This window comes from Strongylocentrotus purpuratus, unplaced genomic scaffold, assembly GCF_000002235.5.
Source record: "Strongylocentrotus purpuratus isolate Spur 01 unplaced genomic scaffold, Spur_5.0 spur5_scaffold_6, whole genome shotgun sequence".
Lineage (NCBI taxonomy): Eukaryota > Metazoa > Echinodermata > Echinoidea > Camarodonta > Strongylocentrotidae > Strongylocentrotus > Strongylocentrotus purpuratus.
In genome coordinates, this window is record NW_022145612.1 from 2,318,099 (window position 1) to 2,339,934 (window position 21,836).

At 36.4% G+C, this 21,836-nt stretch overlaps 1 protein-coding gene across 1 annotated transcript in view; it reads left to right on the forward strand.

Moving 5' to 3' along the window:
* The window catches only part of LOC584452 (macrophage mannose receptor 1), a gene marked incomplete in the record, with an annotated part of 61,999 nt that extends 40,452 nt beyond the window's left edge, over positions 1 to 21,547 (forward strand). The window contains 19 exon segments of the mRNA XM_030972791.1: positions 367 to 521; positions 1,182 to 1,411; positions 2,371 to 2,504; positions 3,270 to 3,331; positions 4,066 to 4,233; positions 4,711 to 4,740; positions 5,828 to 6,009; positions 6,706 to 6,770; positions 7,326 to 7,426; positions 11,882 to 12,038; positions 12,793 to 12,908; positions 13,685 to 13,845; positions 14,541 to 14,646; positions 15,898 to 16,139; positions 17,373 to 17,541; positions 18,052 to 18,306; positions 19,206 to 19,388; positions 19,810 to 19,848; positions 20,184 to 21,547. Coding sequence (XP_030828651.1) covers positions 367 to 521; positions 1,182 to 1,411; positions 2,371 to 2,504; positions 3,270 to 3,331; positions 4,066 to 4,233; positions 4,711 to 4,740; positions 5,828 to 6,009; positions 6,706 to 6,770; positions 7,326 to 7,426; positions 11,882 to 12,038; positions 12,793 to 12,908; positions 13,685 to 13,845; positions 14,541 to 14,646; positions 15,898 to 16,139; positions 17,373 to 17,541; positions 18,052 to 18,306; positions 19,206 to 19,388; positions 19,810 to 19,848; positions 20,184 to 20,434 — 2,806 coding nt within the window.
* Between the last annotated feature and the right edge of the window lie 289 nt (positions 21,548 to 21,836).

Sequence of the window (21,836 nt, forward strand, 5' to 3'; positions counted from 1 at the left end):
GACACATTCAACTACATAATGCTTGTAGGAATATAATATTCTGGGGAAATTATGGAAATTTCTTGCATAACCGAGAACCTACTTTTTACATGCGAACGATGTACCGTCCTAAATTAATTTGAAAGATCATCGAAATTTTAACCGTCATATTTAACAGGTTTTTGTCTGTAATTTCTTCTCCTGCTCCTTTCCGCTCTTCTTGCTTTCCCCTCACTTGCCCCATCTCTTCACTCTAATTTCTACTCATGTTCCTTCCTATTCATCCCCCTCCCACACTTTTATGATTTTGAATAACCATTGTGCACTCGCAGACGACATTGATTCATTTTCATAAGCTGATTTTCATGTCTCTTGCTAACGTTTCAGATACGAGCAGGCATATTTGGCTTCGGTAATGGGCGCCATTTATACTTACTCTTTCGACTACTGGATCGGATTGAGTGATACAGATATTCCGGGTACTTACCTGTGGGTGGATGGCTCGTATCCGATACTATCCGCTTGGGCACCAAGTCAACCGGGTAAGCCTCACCGTTAAGGCTCGTTCAGGTATGACGCGGTAAACCACCGCGGTTCGTTAACAAATTGTCAACTGCGCGCAGCATACCCAACATACAGAAAAAAACGTCGCTAATCAGATTTGTACATCATGTGCGTTTTTAATCTGAGAACTTTTTGTATATTTTTAGCATATGGCCTTTTAACTTTGAGCATCAAATAATGTTTTCTAATAAATCTACTGAACATGAAATAACACTGAAGGCAATAAGCAGGACTAGATAAAATCGTGATGACGAGTTCATTTTTCTATTTCTTTATTTCATGATCATCATCATGAATTCAAATGTATCAATGGTTTTTTAAAGTGTGGCGGTTTGACATGAAATGATATCAAACACCATAATAACAGTAAAGTGCAACAAAAGATGCATACATACAAATGTTTTAATATATCGCAAAACCCAATGAAATATTGCAAAATGCGCTGTAAATGATAAACTAATGCTACGCAGACATATAACCAAAATTGAAGTGTAGAATGAGGCAAGCATCGGGTTTGATTTTATGATACCATTGCATGACAAAACCAAAGTTATATGATTATAACACTTTTTGTGATTTATTTTTGTGACTAAAACCCATTTTCTTGATATTGAAATATATTGATCTCTCTCAACCAGACAACTATTTGGGTGACTGCGTGGCTTTGATAAGTGCTGCGGATGGGATTGGTAGCAACGTAGCCGGTCTATGGTTTGATGAGAGATGTTATAAAGAACATAACTACATCTGTGAGAGGCCAGTAGAGGGTACTACCGACACCCCTTACACCCAAGCTCCAGTCACCGTCCCATCTAATGCTGGGTGCACCGATGAGAACGCCATAGGTTACGGTTCAAATTGTTTTATCGTAAGTTTGGCACGCCTTTTCATTATGTCGCGATCAACCGATGATGTTGTTTGTATTATGAACTTAATAAAATGAATGGCAAAATGGGGATGACTAAACCGTTTTACTGAGTTTTATTAATACTTTATCATGCCACTCTGTACAGGAGCCTAATATTGTACAAGCCTTGCATTTCATTTAGGCTTCTAAATTTTAACATTATTGTTTGTTTGTTATATTATACATACTTCCCCCGAAACAATATACCCTCTCAAATATACGGATCCTTACGATTTGGCCACTTTTACGACCGATTTAAGAGTTGTTACGAGTTTTAACGAGCTATTAACGGTTCATTACGGATCATTACGAGTTACGTATTTACGGCAAAACTCCACGATTTGTTACGAGTTGTCACTTATAACCACAAACAACTCGGACATTTTCGAGCTTTTTATGGATTGTTTCGAGTATATTATGGAATGTTACTATTCATCGAAGCTTTTACGTGTTAGTTACGACCTGTTTACGTGTTGTAACGAATAATTACGAGTTAGTTACGAGTATTTACGAGTCCTTATAATTTTGCAGCTCTTACACCTTTTCCCAAATCGTAAAGAATACGTAAGAATACGTAAAGTATACGTATCTATTCGTAAAGTACTCGTAACTACACATAACGTGCTCGTAAAAACTCGTAACAATCGGTCGTAAAGCCATCGTAACAAAACCCAAATGAAATCTTAAACAACATGTAACACTCGTAATAATCCGCAAACAAATCGTTAGTTTACGGATTCTTGCGAGCAGTTAACGGAGGGTTGCGTCTTGTGAAGTGGTTATTAAAGGGGGTACTACTTATTCACCGTACATTATACTTAATTTAAGTTATCTATATTTATTTTTATGTTATTTTTCAGTTTGAATGAATATTATTTGCTTTTATTTAAATATGGAACAAATAAATTTCAAACTTCTAGCCATTTGAAAGGAATGCCGTGGAGCAGATCACTTGGGACCAGGCTAGAACCTATTGCCAGGAAATGGGAGGTGACTTGGCCAGTTTCCAAACCAAAGAAGAGGAAGCCTACATAGTGAGCAGTTACACGCCGACGTAAGCCAATTATAATATTTCTTGTTAACGGATTAGTCAAGAGATAAAACATATTTAAACTATAGCAGAACGACTCCTTAATTATCTATTATGTCTGTGACGTCAGAAAAATGTCTTATTATTTTCCCGCTCACATGTAGCAAAGTGACTGAAGCAATCTTTTATCGTAGTATTCAGTACTCATAAGAGATAAAACATATTTATACTATAGCAGAACGACTCCTTAATTATCTATTATGTCTGTGACGTCAGAAAAATGTCTTATTATTTTCCCGCTCACATGTAGCAAAGTGACTGAAGCAATCTTTTATCGTAGTATTCAGTACTCATCACAAGGGTTCTGTTTCAGTTGGTACGCTCCGTCATTCCTAGAACAAAGATAATACATTTAAAGGAAAAAAGGCAGGAAGTCAAAGATTTAAAAAAATGATAATCCTTACCCACAGGACCCACATATTTCCTTACAATCCACAAGATATACAACTATATAACATCTTTCAACTCTTTAACAGGGATTATTGATCTATGGTTTACTTATATATATCAAGCATGTTTCAAGATTAAATAAAATAAGAATTTATTATCCATTCGAAGGTTTGTTTTCCCCTTGTATTAATACATTTGTGAAAAGATATTACAAATAGAAAAATTATGAGAAGTTAATCTATTCCTTAACAGCTACAACGCAAAATAAAATCATAATCACTTGTGAGTAAAAAAATATGATAAACGATTAGATGATTGATTTACGTTTATGATCTGCAGAGATCCTGATACTGCCAGCTATGGATTCTGGATAGGACTCAACGACAAATCACGAGACGGAGGTACGTAAAGATAGGCTGAGACCGGCAGCTCACGAGACCGACATCCCACGAGACCGACAGCCTACGAGACCAACACCTCATGAGACCGGCAGCTCACGAGACCGACATCCTACGAGACCGACAGTCTACGAGACCAACACCTCATGAGACCGGCAGCTCACGAGACTGATACGACATGAGACCGACACCCCACGAGACCGACAACCCACGAGACCGACAGGGGGAGGGGTTTACTTTCAATTTACTGATTGCTGCATAATGTATCATGAGAAGTTTTAAAGGGATATTTTATTGTAATTAAAGAGGGATAAGAAAGTGTGTGTGAGATAGAGAGAGAGAGAGGGGTAGGGGGTAGGGGAATAAGAGTTTTAGAAAGACATCACGAGGAGAATATTTGCCCCTTTTAATACGTTCCTTTCTTTATTTCTGTTTTTTATTTTTATTTTTGAATACGCTTATTCAGGTTCTTTATTTTTCGATATGCTTTAATTGCCTCGGGCTTGTAATCATCGCATTTATATTCTTTTTGATACATTAAGGAAATCGATATTGTTGGTTTTCTCAATTCATTAATATTTACCCTTGAAGGCATTGTTTAACAATGCCAAATCTGAAATGCATGGAATTCCTTCCTGACCTAAAGGTTTATAATTATGATTTGCAGCATGAGCTAATTCTAGGATTTTATTTAGAATTTGAGACAAAGATCAAATTTCCCTTATATCATATTTTAGGTTACATTTGGAGTGATGGTTTGGCTGTAACATATGTTAACTGGGGAAGCGGTGAGCCTAATGATTTTGATGGTACCGAGAACTGTGCCGAGATGTTTTTCAGTGGACGAGGATGGAACGATCACCTATGCACTGCCACCAGAAGCATTCTCTGCAAAGTACCGAAACGTGAGCATAAAACACTCAGTCTTTGAAATGAAATCATATATTATTAATTTCAATTATGGCAACATTTTGATATTGAATAAAAGGTCGAATAGAACATACGTACTTGAATTTAATTTACTTCAAGTTTTTTTAGGGGAGAGGCCCACATTTTATTTGAGAGTTTTGTGGTATTTCTTTACACCATCTTCGGTATTTTTAAAGAGTCGATCAAACTAGTTATTTATGTGATTTAAAATGATAATTCTATTTCAAAGGGCCATGTCGGTATTAAAATGTTTAATTGTTAATATAGAGTTCTAGTCGTCATTAAACCAGGGGAAAACATTAATTTATGATTGTCCAGTAATTTGGCCTGGAAATGAACCCTCTTTTTTAATAGAGGGGCGAGGACAGGCCTTTATGAGGTCTTTGGGATATTTATCTGTTTGTACCGTGATCCTAATATACGTCTCTTTTTTAATTATATTTACTTTACAGAGATCAAAGAGCCCACTACAATTCCACCAAGTAAGTTTTGATTTGTCTTTCTTATTTCTGCAATCAAATAGCATTAGATTAAAAAGAGATTAAGTCACAGACTATCATGAAGAACGAATGTCTAATACATACAACATATTACATCTAAAGAAAAAAATACAGATTTTCGCTATAAAGTGAATTGTTTTATCCATTCTGTCTTCTGACCGCCCTTAAATACTTTCCGAAGGCAAATGCTCAGTTTGAGGCTTCATAGTAAGTCGCATAACTATGGGTGTAATTTTTGATTTAATTATCTGTCAACGATTTTTAAACATTTTAGCTCATTTGCAATATCAGACTACCAATCTCACCTTTGTAAGCAGCTTGGAGAATCTGAGGAACATTTTTTTTGTTTACTTGTAAAATTCCCTAACCCCCTCTGCCAAATGATATGTTGCCGCCTCTGAGTCGAATCCTAACAGCGAAAATTACGTCAGTGAAAGATAATGAATGCACCCCACACCAAAAGGGAAAACGAGGACCTAAAATCTAGAGATTGTTTTACGGTAACTTCTTATTTAATGAAATGAGACTGTAATATGGAGGAAACTGAAAGTGAAAGTGATTGAAATTACCATGCTGTCATTGTGACTCAAATGTATGTAAGGAGTATGCATGATTGTCAGATAGGAATGCTTTTCAGAGATCGATTATGAAGATTAATTTTGTATGGTAATTATCATTAATACAAATAGTAACTGTTAGTAAGCACTGTAGTAGTATCAGTAGTATTAGTAGTAGCAGTAGAATTAGTAGAAGTAGTAGTAGTAATAGTAGTAGTAGTAATAGTAGTAGCAGTAGTAGTAGTAGCAGAAAGTATTAGTAGTATTAGTAGGAGTAGTAGTAGTAGTAGTAGTAGTAGTAGTAGTAGTAGTAGCAGTAGTATTAGGATAGTTAGGTTATTATTATCATCATCATCGTCATCGTCATCATCACTATCGTTATTGCCGTTATTACTATATGTATCAATATATTAGTATCATCATAACCATCCAACAGAACAACCATTATATATATCCAAGTAATTCAAACACCGTTTTATTTAACGCTAATCTATTTTATCATTGTTCTCCAGTCGGGACGTGCCCTACCGACTCCGACTGGCAGTATTTCCCGCCATATTGCTATTACTTCAGTGACGTTGCTGGGTCAAACGATAGACTAAGCTGGACCATGGCTGAAGAATTCTGCCACCAAAAGGGGGGTCACCTGACATCAATCACAAGCAGCACTGAGAACAAGGTTCTCATTGCAATGGTATATATATATACAAATCTAATCAAATCAAATCTATTGAAATAAAATCTACGAATTTTGATTGTCTTTAATATACAAGTGCTGACAGGAATAGAATCAAAACACTTCGGTAGCTAATTAATAATTGAAAGGTAATGAAGTATACATAATATACTAAAGTAATGAATATGCAATAACAAAAGGGGAACTAACTACTAAATTTGGGACTACCATCAGTGTGCTAGTAATTGCAAAAGAGAAATCAGCTAAGTTTCAAATCAACGTTGAAACAAACATAAACAGTATGAGTAGTGGCGTAACCATTTTTTCACAGGTGGGAGGGGAGGAGAGAAGGGCAGCTTAAGCGAATGTGCCATTATTAAGTACGAATTTGGGGCTCATGTTTGTTGACAAATTCGAACCAAATATCTAAAAATAATTCATGGGGACCTGCTCCTCCCGTTAGCTTTTGGCTACGCTTACTTTAAATTCCATCTACTAAATCGACTGACTTTACAGAGCTTAGAGCGGATGATCTAAAAATTAAATCATTTTTAAAAATAGGATCCACAATTTTGGTTTGTGATGTTAGCGATTTCTTATGTAATTAAGGTAGTAACTAATAAGAATATGAACGATATCCACAGGTATACTGTAGGCCTATATATAATTTGAAAATGACTTATCTTATTAAGCATATTTCTTTCTCTTGCATAGGCTCCAATAATTGGTGTGAACTACTGGATTGGTCTTCGTCAAGAAACTGCTACAGGAAGTTTCATGTAAACATACAAACCTTTTTTTTTTATATACAAGTTCAAGTTCAAGTTCAAGTTCATTTTTATTGATCATGCACAGTTTAATACAAGGCATCAAATTCGTTTAACGGCTGTTTCTTGAATTTATATAGCATCAATTAACAAACATGATTCCCTTAGTACACAAGCATTGCCATTCTTCTGTGAAAACGCATGTTGATTGCTCAAAATATGATTTATGAAAAGGGATTTTAGTAATTAATTACATTGCATCATATCACACTTGAATACAATGAAATGTGCAAGTCATGGCTCCTTAATGATAGACTTGCTGAAAACTATTCATGTGCATGTATATGTTATACTTATATGTAGTTTATTTGTGTTAAAGAAACACGAAGCAATGGACCAATTAATATATTTATTTCAAATACGTCTGGTTTCTCGTCATATATTTTTAAGAAGATTAAAGAACATGAAACTAAGAGAAAGATTTTACTTATTGGTATTAATTTGACCAAACGTTTTGATGAATAACTGTAACAATCAATGTCGGTGTTGAAATACTTTTAATGATAGATGGTCAGACGACTCTTCATATACTTACGAAAACTGGGACAGAGGAGAGCCTAATAATCACAACGGGGAAGAATTGTGCGGAGAAATATATCGCTATAATGGTAAGAGGAGATTTAATTATATAGTATAAATTTTTGAACAATGAATATAGATTTAAGAAATATATACTGACGTCTAAAAGTCATAATGTTTCATCATACTTTGGAACCGTGCTTTTCATTGTGGAAAGAAGACAGCTGCATGGAGCATGTAACTATAGATGGAAGAATAGCTTGGCAAACACCATCATGCAAAACGAAACTAGTAGGAGAAAAAAGAAGGGCAGGCCAACTAGCATATGGACTGATAACATTGAGGGGAATGTCAATTTTTCAGAAGACTTACAAATTCGCAATAGTAATTTAGTTTAGATCGTAGGTAATGCAAACAAGTGATAGAGTCATGTTTACATAATATGTCCCCTTTTATCTATCTCTTCCTCTAATTCTTTCGGTCTTCATTTGTTTTTTCTCTCTCTCTCTCTATTTCCTTGTCCCTCTTTTCTACTTTCCTCATAATGATCTTCTTCAGAATTCTCTTTTTCCTTTCTTGACATTATGTTTCTCCCTTCTTATAAAATATAGTATTAATGACTGCTTTTAGAGAAATAGTTGTTTTTAAACGCTCAAGGGAAGGTTAGAATTGTGCTATTGCCCGAGACGTGCCGAGGGCAATAGCCCAATTGCAACCTTATAAAAACAACTATTTCTCGAATATTAAAGCAGTCATTAATACTTTTATATGCCGAAAAAATTATGACACCACCTTGGCCTTTCCCTAGTTTATCTGCACGGTTGTTTTTTATGAGTGTTTCTTTGAGAGTAGACTAGATCTAGATTCTAGTCTAAGCAAGATATTTTTACAATTTTAGGGGTGGGCCGGCCCTGTGGGGAATATGGAGAAAAACATGCGCTTTTATATGACACCTCACTTATTGAGTATCACCTTCAGGATCACGAGCAATATTAGTTTGAATCTCTGGTAATTAAAACATCGAGTGCGCAATGGTCAATGGAAATGCATTTTGTGTGTAATCTCTACGGGAAGGATCTGCATCTGTCCGTGACGTACAAATCACTACAATCACCAGCATCTGGTTGTCGCGTACTAGAATCTAGATCTAGGCCTACTGAAAAAAAATATGGAAGATTTCACGTACCCTTTTTGGAGTTCTCGCTGTCAGCATGTCTCGAATTTGATCCTCATCCAGAAGTTGAAATCTTGGGAGAGTTTCTACAGCCATTTTTGCCTTGTTTGAATCGAGATATATTGACGTACTAAAAATGCCGACCAATTCTTCGCACACGTACGGTATCCGCGATCGCTCAAACCATTTTTTAACATGTAAATCTATGGGTAACCATGGTTACTGAAATTTTAGAACTATTGATCAAACAATTATTGAAAAAGTCTCAAATATTCAATTTTTAGGTATTCTCATAGATGAAACATTGTCTTGGAAATCACATATTGCCATGATCTCTACGAAGATTAGTAAAACTACAGGATTATTGTCAAAGCTGAAATATTATTTACCAGGAAATGTATTGTTTATGATTTATAATTCACTCATTCTCTCCTATTTGTCATATGGTAACATCGTGTGGGCAAATACAAGTCATTCTAAGTTGAAACCCTTATTTTTACTTCAGAAGCGTTGTCTACGATATTGTACAAACTCTCATTATTTGGCCCATTCTAAACCTTTATTTAGACAGTTAAATACCCTCAATATTTATAGCCTAAATAAATATCAAAATGCTGTGTTTGTATTCAAATGTATTAAAGGTAATGCACCATCATCTTTTGCCATTATGTTCCAAACTAACTCTAAAATTCATAAATATAATACTCGAAATAGTCTAAAGTTACACATTTGGAATATTGATAAACAGTACATGCAACAATCAGTAAGGTATACAGGGCCCATAGTATGGAATTCTCTTCCATCCTCTCTTACTCAATATGTTTACTTAAACTCATTCAAGAAAAAACTTAAAATATATCTATTATCCCTATAATTTGTTTTAGTTTAACACCTATCTTAAAATAAAATATAATTTGTAAATAACCATAAGAGAGAAAGAAGGGGGAGGGGGGAGGTGGTGGTGGGGGTGAGGGATGGGAGGGAGGGAGGGAGGGAGGGGGGGTAGAACAAATACATGCGCAATACTCATTATTATGTTATTATATCTGTGTAATTATTTTATTCATTTGGACGCCTGAATCAACAAGCTAAAATAAGCTTCCTACAGGTGCTCCCTTTTCCTTTTACTCATTTTCACAGTTTGTTTAAATTAATTTAATTTAATGCTCATGATTTGTATATTTTAAACTGTTTGTACTTTATCACATGTATATATTTGTATGTTTTTTAACGGAAATAAAGTCTTTTGAATTGAAATTGAATTGAATTGAATTGAATTGAAAATGTTTGGAACTATTTTCCCGGTAACCATGGTAACTGGGATTTTAGAACTATTTTTTGAACTATTACATGGGTTTGGAATTTTACCGGGAATTTTACAGGAATAGTTAAAGTTTATGAATGCAATTTTGACCAATCAGATGGCTGGATTTCTTAAGTGAGGTATATAATGTCTATCAATTCACATAAACTCTCCCCTGCATGATTGATGGCATGTATGATGGATGTGTTTACCTTAAAATGTAGTTAATGGTATATAAGAAAAGGTTAATGTATATGGGTAATTAATATACAAATAGTGAATGGCCATGAGTGCAATGGCACAAGATTTTGCATTCGGTGAAAGATAAGAGACGCTATATTCAACGAGGCGCAGCCGAGTTGAATGGAGCATCTCATCTTTCACCGAATGCAAAATATTGTTCCATTGCACGAATAAAGACCATTCACTATTTGTTTTATACAACACCTCGGACGTTAAGGGCTAACAACTTTCTTTTTAAAGAACAGTTTTCCTAGGGCCTAGTCCGAATCTCAGCGCAGCGATCGATGAAATTACAGATTTGTGTCCTGTGACTGCCATGATATCGCGATTCTCGAATCCCGCTTGATCTAGGATCGTAACAGCTCTCAGGCTGTGATTTGTGTAATGATGATCACACTGAGCCCTTTCAGCAATTTTTCTCATTTCATTTCCCAGGGTATTTACTCCCAACGGGACATTGTCATAGCAGGGTCCATCATATGGTGAAGAAGCTTTTGGTCGCTGCCAAAAGTGGGTTGACTTATTCAAGCAAGCCACATACTTTAGCAAAGAAGTGACTGGGCACCTCGAAGACCCAGGTATTTCATACATGCGACCACCAAATGCTTCGTCTTCATTTTCCCGTCTCGATTTTGTTAGCGTATCACGATGCTCAAAGTAACGAAGCCCGTCTTCATCAACACGGGAAATATAGTCGTTGGCTGTCGTTTCTCTAAGATTTTCGCGGCCTCTCTGCAAAAAAATATGTCATGACGTCCAAAAAAAACTTTGCTCTGAAGACCAAGTGTTGTATCAGGGTTGACTGCATCTGATTTGAAAATCTTTGCCATGTCACTATCAGTTACTGCAGTTTTATGCTTGACATACCCTTTTCCTTGTTTCTTCAGTTTGACCATCATAGCCTTGTAGACCTTTTGACTTTCCGGAAATTTTGCAGCATTTGTAATATCCTCTCCCCTGGCAGACTAAAAATGGCGACTGAGTCCATATTTGATAGAATGCATAGATTTCTTAGCGTACAAGCTTTCATCATCTTTCCGTAAACCAGCGTAAAATCGAGATAGAACTTATACAGTTCTAGATCCGGCATACTGGTGACCTCCGCTAACGACAGTGATACACATTTTGCAAAGGATTTCAAACGGCTCTTCGCAAACTTGACACATTTTTTAGTATTCTGAGCATCGGAGTCGGACAATAATTCATTCAATTCTTCATCATTTAGCAATACAAAGTTTGGTACTGCCATGATGTGAGTTTTTTAAATTAAAAGTCAAGAACAAATCCAGCTCGGGAAAAAAACCAAACGTATAGATTGTCTAGGCCTACCGTATCGTACTCTCGCTCGCATTTTCTGTTCATTAACCGCATAACCACTGAGCCGCGCGTACAATGCTTTATGTTTATTGTGACGTCAGAGTGCAATGGTGCGAAAGGATCAAACAAAATTGCACTCCGCGTCAATGATGCCGTTCAATGGTACTTTTAGCGCATGTCATGTGATCAAGAATTGACTAATGAGGTTGCAAGAATCTTAGTAGGCGTTGTATAATATCAATCATCAATAACATTTTGTCAAAACTGTTGCATTGATAAGGTGCTACTGGTGAGTTGCTGTGTCTGATGGACATGTCTCCAAGAAGAAACATGAGTATTGATGATGAAACGAAAGAGACAGGGAAATGAAATATAAATTGGAGAGGGAAGAGAATGAGAAAGAAGAGAAGAGGGGAAAGAACACGCTCTTCCTATTCAGTGTCACTCTCCTCATTCTGTCGTGTTCACATCTTAAATGTATTAATAAACACTGCAAATCTTCTCCAGGTCTCCAGGAAAGTGGCGTATGGAATGATGCAGCATGTGGGGTCAATACCCCGTTCATATGCAAGAGGATGGAGGATTCCATTAACCCAGTTACACATGCACCGACCGAAACCCCTACCGGAGGATGTAGTGATGACTATTTCAAATACTTCAATAGGTAAGGCAAAGGCGATCGCAAAGACTTTCGAGAAATCAATTCTTGCGCAATTTCAAAATATAATGTATATCTCAAAAAAAAATCATGTTCGGGTTATGTATCTATAAGTAATATATGATATCGTTAATCTTTTTTTACCAAAAAAATCTAACGAACGAAACGCTACAATATCTATATTATACAAATAATGAATGGTTATGAGTTCGATAGTGCAGTATTTTCATGAGTTGAAAGATTAACATTCTATTCAACGAGGCGCCAGCCGAGTTGAATAGAATTAACGTTAATCTTTCAACGAATAAAAATATTTGCACTATTGAACGAATGAAAAACATTCATTATTTGTTTTATACAACATCGAAGAACATCCAACGTTAAGCAATAAATTATGCTTTAGTCCTTATATTAAAGATAAATTAAAGTTGGAGTCAAGCCTTCTCGATTACATTCAGATTACCTTCGCGTCAGATACGCAGGGATACGCGCACGACAGAGAGGTACGCAGTCTGCATATAACCAAAAATGCACGCCCGTGCAATAGAAAATCTATTGAATAGCATGTGACCAACAATCCTCCAATCAAATGACAAGGATCCACGTAGGTTTTGTATAAAACAGTATAATTTACGTCTATGTAATAGGCCTACTCCGAGAGTATGGTACAGTGCCGTATAAAAAAAAGCATTCAGCGAAGGGTAACCCCCCCCCCCCCCCTGACTAAACTTTCGATTTATACCCTCTATTGAATGGACAGGTGTTACAGGATGGGAGGATATGAAGAGAACGATCGATACAGCTGGCAGGATGCTAGAACCTTGTGCCAGGGCGAAGGAGGCAATCTAGCCGGTATCCATAGCCAACAAGTTCAGTGTAAGTTGTCTTATACTTCAGTCACACCGTGAAACCGACCCCAAACTTGTTCTAAACCGGCCGATTACTAACCATTAGGGGTAATGTAAAAACATTTTCATCAGTCTGATATCGGTCTCTTCGGAGTGTCCGGGGTATACGTTTTTATTCTCAATCCCTCTGCAAACACGCCAAACCGAATCAAGATCGTTTTAGAAACCAACCAATATTTTGTTTACATAATCGAACTCGTTCGTGTGACTGAGTTATAGCCCCCCCCCCCCCCTCCATTATATGACTCGGTGCATGGATAAAATGAAGAGAATTTGATGGAGACTTTTTTTCTTCATAATTTCTTCTATGGCCGCAAATTTCACTGAATTCACTGGTAGAAAATAAAAATACATGGAATGATTCAATGGTTTAAGGAGTAATTATGAAAAGTTTACTTTTGTAAAGTATATCTTTTCCCTTATTTTTCTTAGAGAATAATAGATCATAATCATTAGTTCATTTGTTTAAGTTAAATATTTAGCAAGTTATATTGATATTTAGCGAAAAAGTATAACAAATCAATAGAAAAATTTTGGTTCTTTTTTTCATTGATGGCATTAGATTTTCGATTTTTAATTATTTTTTTAGATAGCAAACTAGGGTCATGCGCGAACTAGGGTCACGCGCGAACTATGGTCACACCGATAAACAGAAAGCCGTTGATATTTGATGATAGCGTCATTCGAATTATTCATGCTTCTATCACATATTAAATCTTGGTGTTATTATCTTCATGTCTTTAGCCCTACTAACATCTATGCTCTTGGACATAACGGGAGATGTTTGGATCGGCTTTTCGGATTCAGGATCGAATGGTCAATATCACTGGACCGATGGAAAACCGGCAGTGTACACGAACTGGTTTCCTGGTGAACCGACTGGACATATTTCCCTACCTGGCGCTGTGAGTATTGCAAGTAAAATGTAATGTTAGTGACAAAAAAAAGATTGAGAAAAATGGACGATATCAACGCAACCATTGCAAATATTAAACACAATCGCATCGACTTTCGAGAAATTAAATAAAGGGAAATGCCAATACCCCATTGTATATCCCATAGCAATCATGTTCGGATTAAGCGAAACATGGTGTTCATGTTCGCATATATTAGAAGATGCTGGACAATGGTATTGAAAGGGGCTAAGATTAATTTTGTGAAAGTCTTTGTGATTGTATCATAAGAAAATGTCTCACAAGTTTTCAGAGTTTTTTCTTTTCACAGCTTCCTACAATTTTCCAAATGCCATATTTTTGTTTACCTCAAAATGTGTTTCTATGTACGTCCCTCTGACATGACTGTCTAAGATACACGTAACTATTTCTACTTCACTGATTTTAAAGCCCCACTGCACTACTTATAGAAGGGGGATTAGACCTCCCTGCATGGTCACTGTTAGGTAGTTTTCTCATCAAATCAGCTCTCAATAAACATAAGAAAAAGGGGATCATGGGGGACCAATCGTCACCGATTAGGCATTGTTTGATATATAGAGGGCGCAAGTAGCTATAAGTAGTGCAGTGGGGCTTAAATTAAATTTTCCTCTTTTTTTTCACGTCTGTTTTGAAGTCATTCTACATTGCTATAATTTTTCCACCAGCCTGTTCGCGACTGCGTTGAGATGTTGAACCAACAGTGGTATGCTGGCATGTGGAGTGACTCTGAATGCTCTAATGATATCGGATACATGTGCGAGAAAGACTTGGGTATGTTTCCAGTTTGGACATTTTACTATTTTGTTTGCCTTTAACAGCCAGTAATACATATACCTTCCTTCTCAGTCATGCAAAGCTGAACAAAGAGAACGTGATTTTTTGTTTTACAAAATATATAGCAGCTCACGATTACCTTTTCTTATAAACGAAGTATCTACCAATGCCCGAATTCCATCTTTACCAAGTCGTCATCAAGTGGTCCTAATACTTACTTGGAGATACGTGTAGGCCTACAAAGGTCGTAGGTTCGAGCCCCGGGGAAGCACTAGTGTCCGTTGGCAAACATTATAGTCTTTATCTGCCATTCCCCATCCAGGTGTGAAATGGATAGCGTTAATAAGGAACTCCCTAAATGGTGCGAGAACCAAATTCGGTAGACTAGCTAGAGCCGGTGCGTCATGAACACCTTGTGTGATAGATAAGAGCGCTATAAACAAATCCAGTATTAAATCTTAAAGGTACTATGTCCCATTTGCAGCCCAAAAAATGAAAAGATTAAATTCTAACGGCATTTAAAAGATAATACTAATTTAGAACTTCCCTCAAAAAAGTTGGGGCTTGAAAATGTCTTCAAGTGGGAAAATAACGACTATTAGTTGTCAAATCGACTTAGGAGCTATAGCGCGAATAAGTAATAGTCTTGATTTTCAGACCATTGTACTGAATGGTCATACGTTTTATGCTGCGCAAATATTCAATCAGTTTACTTTTAGCCATCACAAGAAGTGGGTTATTGATGTAGACAAATGCTCATTTATTCTTTACAGCTCATTTTTATGAAATTCATTGATAATTCATTGATAATTCATTGATAATTCATTGATAATTCTTTGATAATAACATTCAATGTTATTATCAAAGAAGAAAATAAGCAAGTCAGTCACTCAATAGTGTCTGACAGTGAAGTCTAGCAAGTAAACAGGTTTCCTTGCATAATTTGAATATTAGGACACTGCTAACGTTCAAATTTCACAGATAGGACATACATGACATATTCATAATTCCTGCAAAGTTCTACAGAATTTGAGGTTGGCCGCAAAAGGGACATAGTACCTTTAAATGTTTCGGCATTATCGCTAACATACACTGTTTCGGGGGAGGGGAGGGAGGCAGAATACGGCGTCCACCTAACTTCTATTCCCTATCCTAATCATCTTGAGGGAACAAGGGGATATTCCATTGTCTTGCTTCACGACCACGAGGCCAGCATAACCATTTCGTTATGTACCTGTTCTTCTTTAGATCCTAGTGCTCCTGATAACCCACCAGAGGACAAATTTTGTGATGACATCTCTTACTACAAATACGGCGACTCCTGCTTCAAACTTGACACGACCAGGCGTACTTACACGGGTGCACAAACATTCTGCGAGGATGATGGCGGTAACCTGGCTAGCATCACAGATGCTCACTATGAAGCTTTCCTAGAGTATATGCTGTACTCAAGAGGAATATCTGATGCTTGGATCGGCATGACGAATGTGGTAAAATGTCTTGATATTGTCAAATGAAATAATGTTTTATTGAAATGAAATGGTAATTGGTTTAGGATGTGTGCTAGTCCAGCGATCAACTGTCCGACTTCACCTATAAGCTGATCGTTAGTGAGAGTTCATTTTCGAGAGGTATAACAGATGTGATTGATACACGTTTGTAAATAGCTCTCTATAGTTCTCCCCTATTTATCATATTATTTTCTCGTTTGGGGCAATACATATGCATCTAATATAAATTAACTTTTTACACTAAAAATAGGATAATAAGAATTGTCTGCAATATGCAATCTAAAACTCACACTAACCCTCTATTTCAAGAATGGAAACTCTTAAAGATTGAAGATAATGTCGCATACCAACTGCATACTATATTTAACCATCTCTCGGAATGATTTTGAATTGTTTTTTATTTTAATCCTAATAAACATATCTGTCCCATTAAATCTGTATGAAACATTTTTATTCCCAGACAGTACAGTCTAGTTTCAACAAAATGTTTGCATCATTGATTCATTTTGCATTTACTTTTTTTTTCATACGATGCCACTCTTATATGACACGTCAGAGACCATGACAGACACTGACGTAGTCGTGACTCATCAAATAACGCCTATTCGATTCGATTTGCCTTGATTTGATTTATTTATTTCTGTTTGATTTTTATTTTGCATTTTTACAAATTTATAACAAACAAAACATTACAAATTTTACACTTTTCAAAATAATATAATGTCCAATAAAGTAACTAATCGAAAACATCAAAAAGGAGGGTTGACAAAGTACGCAAAGCTTGATAGCATGACTACCCTCACTGGATACATAATAATAATACGAATATGGTGGAGCAAATATTGGTAAAAGGGGAAAGAGAGAGAGAGAGAGAAAAGAAGACAGAAGAAAAAAGAAAGGGGGTGTACATCAAGATTCACAGATGTATGTGGTACAATGTAGTTGGACTTCAATTGATATATGAAGATTAAAAAAGAAGATGCACATTTGAATATTGGGTGGCCAACTTGGGATATATTATAGAATGAGAAGACTCACGAGGTTTCTGGACAATATGAAAAGAAATGTGAGATTAAAGAGTGAATTCATCTACGTTTACACCGCCTCTGATGAGGCACTTTGATGTTTGAACTTGAATCGGATCGGAGGCATTTCATTTAGAAAGCACTAACCCTACTATTACCCCTCCACCCCCCCCCCCCCCCCCCCCAGGATGGAAAATACCAATGGGCCGACGGCTGGCCAGTACTCGTCTCATTTTGGGGTGACGGAGAACCAAGTCAGAATGACGGAGAAGGATGCGTCATTCTTACTGATGCACCCTCTTGGGATGATACCAGTTGCGCCGATCTTCATCCTACCATCTGCCGAACCACAAACGGTTAGTAACCACTTTTGGATGTTAAACATGTCTGTAGCTACATGTTGTAATTGTCGCATTAACACTTGTCTAACACGATCGCGAAGTCTTTCAACAAGTCAACCTAAAGATAAGTGTAACACCATCGTTATAATCTTCCTATAATTTCAAATAGTGACGGAAACTTGTCTTCCAGCTCGTCTTTAAGTCGGGAGGCTAAGTGTTTCAATTTTTGCCCGATGCATAATGCTTATCTACTGAGACAATTCATTAAACTTACTACATCCCCTCTCAGCCCACTTTACCGGTAGGTTGTATTCTTGAAAACGTACTGTGCGCTGATATCTACAGTAGGGGGTAAGGAGTAGACAGTTATTGAACAAAAATCAAAGGATATAGAGATTACGTTCACTCCGCATTAAACTAACATAATAATCATTGTAGATATTCGTCCATTCACTTTTGTTTTCCTCTCTTGAGACGGAATACCCTAACGGCAAGTGATGTTTCTATATGATTTATCAACTGCAGCACAACCTCCTGACCCAGTCGAGGAACTTCCCGGATACTGCCAGAGCGGTCAAACAGCGTTTGGTGGCTATTGCTACTACGTCCCTGATGGTCTGGTGTTCACCGAGTGGTATTCAGCTAGCTACCAATGTCAGCAGATGGGTGGTGAGCTGGCCAGTATCCACAGCAAGGAGGAAAATGAGTTCATTCGTGACTTGGTACAGACAGACATCGGCAAGAGGAATGTATGGGTTGGCCTGGAACGAGGACCATCAGGTAAAATTTAGATATGTTCTGCATACGATTCCAATGGATTTACCCTGAGACTATGACTGGACCTTCATATTTACATTTTCATCTAGCCCTTGTGTATATCATGAAGTCCGTCTGTCTTTTATCAAATTTTCTCTCTTGTTCATATTACATTCTTCTGACCAGTGCGGTGTTTCACAAAGATCCTAAGTCAAACTTAACTTTAAGTTATGGAGAGCCATTTGTAGCCTTAGAATAAAGTATATTCAAAAGCAAAAATTCAAGTTTTTTGGAATTTTCATAAATTTCACACCAGGAACATGAAATCTCCTTGATAATAGAAAATATGACTGATTTGAATCAACATTTTATGCCTTTTAAAATAACTTATACAAACTATTTTTAAAAGATGCTAACGGCGTTCCATAATTGTTAGGTCCAACTTCGAGATAATTTCAACTTAATATCTCTGTAAAACACCCCCCTTTTTTTTCCCCCAAATTGACCCCAAATCAAGTCCTTAAATTGTTTCATTGATTCACTACTTCAAGAGATATGACCCACACTCTTCAGGAGATATGTTGTTTATAACTTTGTGATAAAAAAAAGTTCATTTAGGATTTTTAAAAAACCCGTTACATTCCTTTAATCTATTTGGGTCGTTTCCTTCCATTATACAGGTGGGTACCTTGGGTTCACAAATTGGAATGACATCACCCCTGTAGATTATGTTCAGTGGGAAAATGAAGAGCCTACTAACAACAATCCTAAATTGTTTAGTCATTTCTTTCATTACTTTAAGGAGATATGAACCATATTATTCAAGATACGGAAATGTTGTTTCTAACTTTTGCATTATGAAAAAAGTGTTTTACAAGTTGTTTTCCTTTACACTATGGGATGCCTTTTTCTCCATTCTATAGGCGGGTTCACAAACTGGAATGACGGCACCCCCGTAGATTATGTTCAATGGGATAATGGTGAACCTACCGACAATTGGAGGGGTAACCAGGAGGACTGCGTCGAAATTTACACCAATGAATTCGGCACGTGGAAAGATGAAGTCTGTAGCACTGGATCATCCTACATTTGCAAAATACCTAAATGTATGTCACACAAGTTGTTATACCGCGATTTTAAAAACTAGGCTTTACTTGCCTTCATAAGCTAATCTCTTTCTTTTTTGTCAATCTATTTATTCTTCTTTGATGATTTTTTTTAATCCAGAAGGGTACTTTGCCATATGTGTAACGGGGTTATATGCATTTACATGTATATCTCTTACCAAATATGCAACATAACATCAGTCTGTTATTGTAACTTTTACAACAGGCATCAGTGTAGAATATTTGAGCGAGATTCGCTACTCTTATATTTTTTTACTAATGGTATTTGTAAGCATTTGCTAAGTATTCCAAATGATTACAATGGTGTAAAGGGGAATGATGATGATGATGAATAACAATAACTTTATTTATGCAAAATCAAAAACTTACTCTTTTGACCCGTTAACGATTTTCTTCATAGATGACAATACCACGCGAACGGAGCCTGTGAGTAATCAAGGTAACTATGTCTAGTCATCGTAATTATCCTTTAATACTCAGATATTTCTTATATATTGCCAGCTCTTAAAATAATTGAAATGTATTTATCAATAACCTTAAGGAGCCGGGAAATATCATACGAAAAGAGAGTACGTTGTGGAGGTAAGAGGATAACATACCCCTCCACCACATCCATCATCTGCCCCACCTTCTTCACAGCAACGCTAACGAAATTATTAACATTATATTCTTTAAAGAATTTCTATCATGTTGAAGTACATCAGTACTCATATACGTTATTAGTCAGCTTTTTTTATTCCATATACATTTTATTAATGCTCGGTCTTCTGATAGGTCTTTCGGGTGGAGCGATCGCCGGCATCGTCATCGCCTGCGTTCTCATTATCACCGTGGTCCTCCTCGTCGTCGGCTACATGATGGGCATCCGCAGCGTCCCCAAACTTGGGACCTCATCGTCGTCATCCTCGCCGTCTGCGAACAAGGACACATTCCCGACACCGGCGTCTGGATTTGACAATGTTATGTATTCACCTGACTCGAACCAGAAGAAAATCCAGATGGAGCCAGCCGGTAGTAACGCTTAACTAGTCTCGTACGTGTAGTTAAATTGTCATTTAATCCCTGATGGTGCGTTCACGTTATCTTGTAAGTAGTACACTGCATAACTAAATCACTAACACTGCTGGTGTGCTTTGATTGACGATACTTAATCAAGGGAGTGTAAATTAAAAAAGATGTTGATTGCAAATGTCTTAGAGTTTTTGTATCTCATATTTTCAGTGTATTCACGTATTCTAGTATAGACGAGAGTATTTAAGAGAACATTTTCTCCTCTCTCATACTCCCTTCTCATAATTTACAATTTACACAACTAAAAAAAATCTCTAATTACAGTTACTTTTATATATGTACAGAACTAGGGTTCGTGATATTTCCTCCAAACGTGTGTTGTTTAAATTTCATTTAAATGGTTCAAAAATCGTGAGCACTTGCATTTTCATATTATAGCATTATCCATCATCTAGAATAATCTTAGGCAGTTTCTTTTGAAAGAAGGTTGTATGATAATTGCTCAGTATCGGCTCCAATGAAATCGTAATAAGAGTTCAAAGAGATTTAGGTAAGGCGTTTCAGTGATGACATAACTATCGTACTGAAATACCATGCATCGTATCGAATAAACACATCGATATGGGAATAAATATTGTATGTGGCTGGTTTTGTAAACATGAATGAATTTTGCCAATGTTTAATTCAGCGTACATTTCTTATTAATTTACTAGCTAATGAACAGAAATTTATCTGAAGATGTGCCTCTATTTCCTTTCCATCCATATTACTTAAAGATGGATATATGCGGGGCACTACAGTACAAGTTTTGTTTTATCTGTACATAGAGACTTTAATCTTCGTTTGCTACTTCATGCATGTCAAGCTTTATTTACCTTTAGTTTTACATTTTGTACATTGATCAAGATGACGTCTACATTATTCTCATTAATAATCAAATTATTTTTTGTTAAACTCATTTTGTTAAAAACTCTTGCTTACATTGCAATATTTTCCTCGCAAACACAAGTCAGTGAAACTACCTATTTTGATTTCGTCAATCAGTTATTGTAACAAGCAAATTCAATTTTAAATGTGATATGTGAACGAATTAAACTATCTACACGGTTGTTATATTAAACACAAGACTTTTGATTTGTTTGTATTTCTGTTCATAATGTGCTGAAATATTGACTTTCCTGAGGTGGGTAGGTAGTGTAAAATATTCAGATCGGCTCAAATGAAGTTTATGAGAGAATTGGGTATCATAGGATGAAAGGGCTGACGATGTCAGCCTTTAGTTTTAGTGTGCTTTGCCCCCTTTTTTATTGCAGCTTTGGCCAAATACGCATTAGATGATATCCCACAAAAACTGAAATGGGTTTTGGGTAGTTGTTTTTTCACTGGAACATGATTTTGGGGATCTCATCCATCCTT